The sequence below is a fragment of the Aplysia californica genome, unplaced genomic scaffold, assembly GCF_000002075.1.
Source record: "Aplysia californica isolate F4 #8 unplaced genomic scaffold, AplCal3.0 scaffold00764, whole genome shotgun sequence".
NCBI classification, from domain to species: domain Eukaryota; kingdom Metazoa; phylum Mollusca; class Gastropoda; order Aplysiida; family Aplysiidae; genus Aplysia; species Aplysia californica.
This window is the reverse complement of record NW_004798034.1, coordinates 268,891-271,224: the sequence shown is the minus strand read 5'-3', so window position 1 is coordinate 271,224 and position 2,334 is coordinate 268,891. Positions and strand designations below refer to the sequence as shown.

Genomic DNA, 2,334 nt, shown 5'->3' with positions numbered 1-2,334 from the left:
ACACACACTCACGCACACACGGCAGCCACGCGAAACGCACGCGAGCCGAGAGAAGAAGTAAGAAGGAAGCAAAGAAAAAAAGGGGGGAAAAGTAGGCTAAGCAACAAGGGGAGCGGTGTGTGCGTGTGTGTGTGAGAGTGAGTGTGTTTGAGCAGGCCTGTAGCTCACCTTCTGTCGGTCAGGACTGCCTGAGATCTGGCGTGCTTTCTTCTTCCTCCGGCTCCTTCTTGTAGTTAGTGAGGCTCAGTGCTGTGTGTTTCTCTTGGTTTCGGGGACTGCTACAACTAAACTTTCCAAAATGGTGAGTAGAGAGAGAGAAAGAATTAATCATTAATACTTCTCGGAAACATTAGATGATTAGCTTTGTTCGTAAACACAAAATTGCATGCTGATTATATCTATAATCAAATTTTTATTTGTTAAAAACACAAACAGACGCAAAAAAAGAAATTGTTTGTTACCTTCTTTCTTCTTCAAATAAGATGACAATCAAAGCTGGACTATCATGTGCTGTTAATCTACGTTTCATGTGTTCAAAAGAATTAGATGTGTTAGAAGAGTGTAATTATTCATTAAAATATTAATATTTACTACATTGTTTTGACAATTTATTATTGACTTTACTATTCACCGCTTCTTTTCTCTAAGACACAAATTATATCTAGTTTTGAAACTCATAATTATCATTGTACGGGCTCCATGTGTTCAAAAGGAAAACAACATATGTGAGGCAGCGTGGTGGAATCAGGCTCTCGTCAAAATAATCAAAGTGAAGAAACTTGCTTTTTCCGCAGGTTTGTGAATTTTTATCAAATTTTTCTTTTTTGGCTCGACACTTTTCATGCGCATTAAAGAACTGACTTCTGTGTGGATTTTTCTGAAAACCGTTGATTAAAGGCACAAAAAAAAAAAAAAAATTCTTTTAATACGGAATCTTAAGCCCTGGAAATTACTAATCTTTGGCGGCCATTTTCTCATTAATTTTACCTCTCAAAACAGGTGACCCCCACCTCCTTCATTCGCAAATATCTTAACTTGTATTCAAGATAAATGGATATTTTTTCCATCCAAATAAAGACAAGTGAACAAGCTTTAAGATGATACCAATAACTCTACATGCCCAAGAATTGACGAGAGCCTGATTCCACCATGCTGCCTCACATATATGTTTTAATGAAATACTAATCTAGTTTTCCTTTAAATATGATGACTTTTACAAGTCACAGTTTGATTGTTCTAACCAACTTAAATTCTAATTGTTCAAAGACCAATTGTTACTGTATGTTGTTAATTACGGTTTTACAAATGTCAAAAAACCCCAAACAAACAAACAAACAACTAGAAGAGCAATAAACAACAGCAGCAACCACAACAACAAACAAACAAAAATCTGATAATTGAAGTAATTTTACCGTTTATTACAACACGACAACTTTATACAACTCCCAGCTTTAAAACACGCTAACTGAGAATGACGAAATTCTCTCTGCCCAGCACCCAGATCTAGATTTAGTTTTGAGAAATCATTTGATGTTAAAAAGTTGTGTTTCTCAACACGTCAAGCTTTTTCAAAAGCAATTTTTTTAACATCTTGATAACGACTTAGTACAATATTTTCTATTTTGATAGAACAGATAGATCTAGATCTAGATACTTTAATTTGGTTTCCGACCTCATGGTCTTAGTAAGTCAAAACAGCCGTAAATGTCAGATTGAAGCTGGTAATTCCCAAGAATGGAAATATCTAGATCTATCCGTCAAAAAGTTACTAATCTTTTGCACTTTTCGGGTTTTGGTTCTATGAAAATTCGGCACCAAAAATTAAAAAGTTTTCGTGTGAGGAAGATGAAAACGTACAAAATTTCCATGGAAATAAATGAGTATTTTAGAAACCATAGCGACGTCACGGTTCTCAATGCATCTTTCAACTCAAAGAAATTGTGAGCAACGGATTATAATAGCAATGTTGTGAGCTTGTAAAACACAGCTGTTGGCTTGTTTGTTTGTTTGTTTGTTTGTTTGTTTGTTTGTTTGTTTGTTTGTTGTTGGGTTGTTTTTTTTTGGAGGGGGTGTTGATTTGTTTTGTTTTTTCAAGAAAACTTTTCTGACACATTAATTATTTGCACCCTTTAGCCCCCACCTCCAGCTTTTTATACCACTCCACTCCCCCAGATTTTTGGAAACGCACGAAGTAATATTGCAGCGCAATTTAGGTCTGGTGTAAAAAAGATCACGTAAAAACATCATCTCTAAAAAACCCAACCTAAAAATTTGCGACGGATTTATATTGAAATTCGTGTAAAGCGAATAAACATGTTTGTGTGTGTGTGTGTG

General features: G+C 35.4%; 1 protein-coding gene across 1 annotated transcript in view; it reads left to right on the top strand.

Moving 5' to 3' along the window:
• Nucleotides 1–6: 6 nt before the first annotated feature.
• Nucleotides 7–2,334, top strand: part of LOC101862757 (troponin C) — a gene marked incomplete in the record, with an annotated part of 48,484 nt that continues 46,156 nt past the window's right edge. The window contains 1 exon segment of the mRNA XM_013088567.2: nt 7–301. Within this exon segment, the coding sequence (XP_012944021.1) occupies nt 299–301 (3 nt within the window).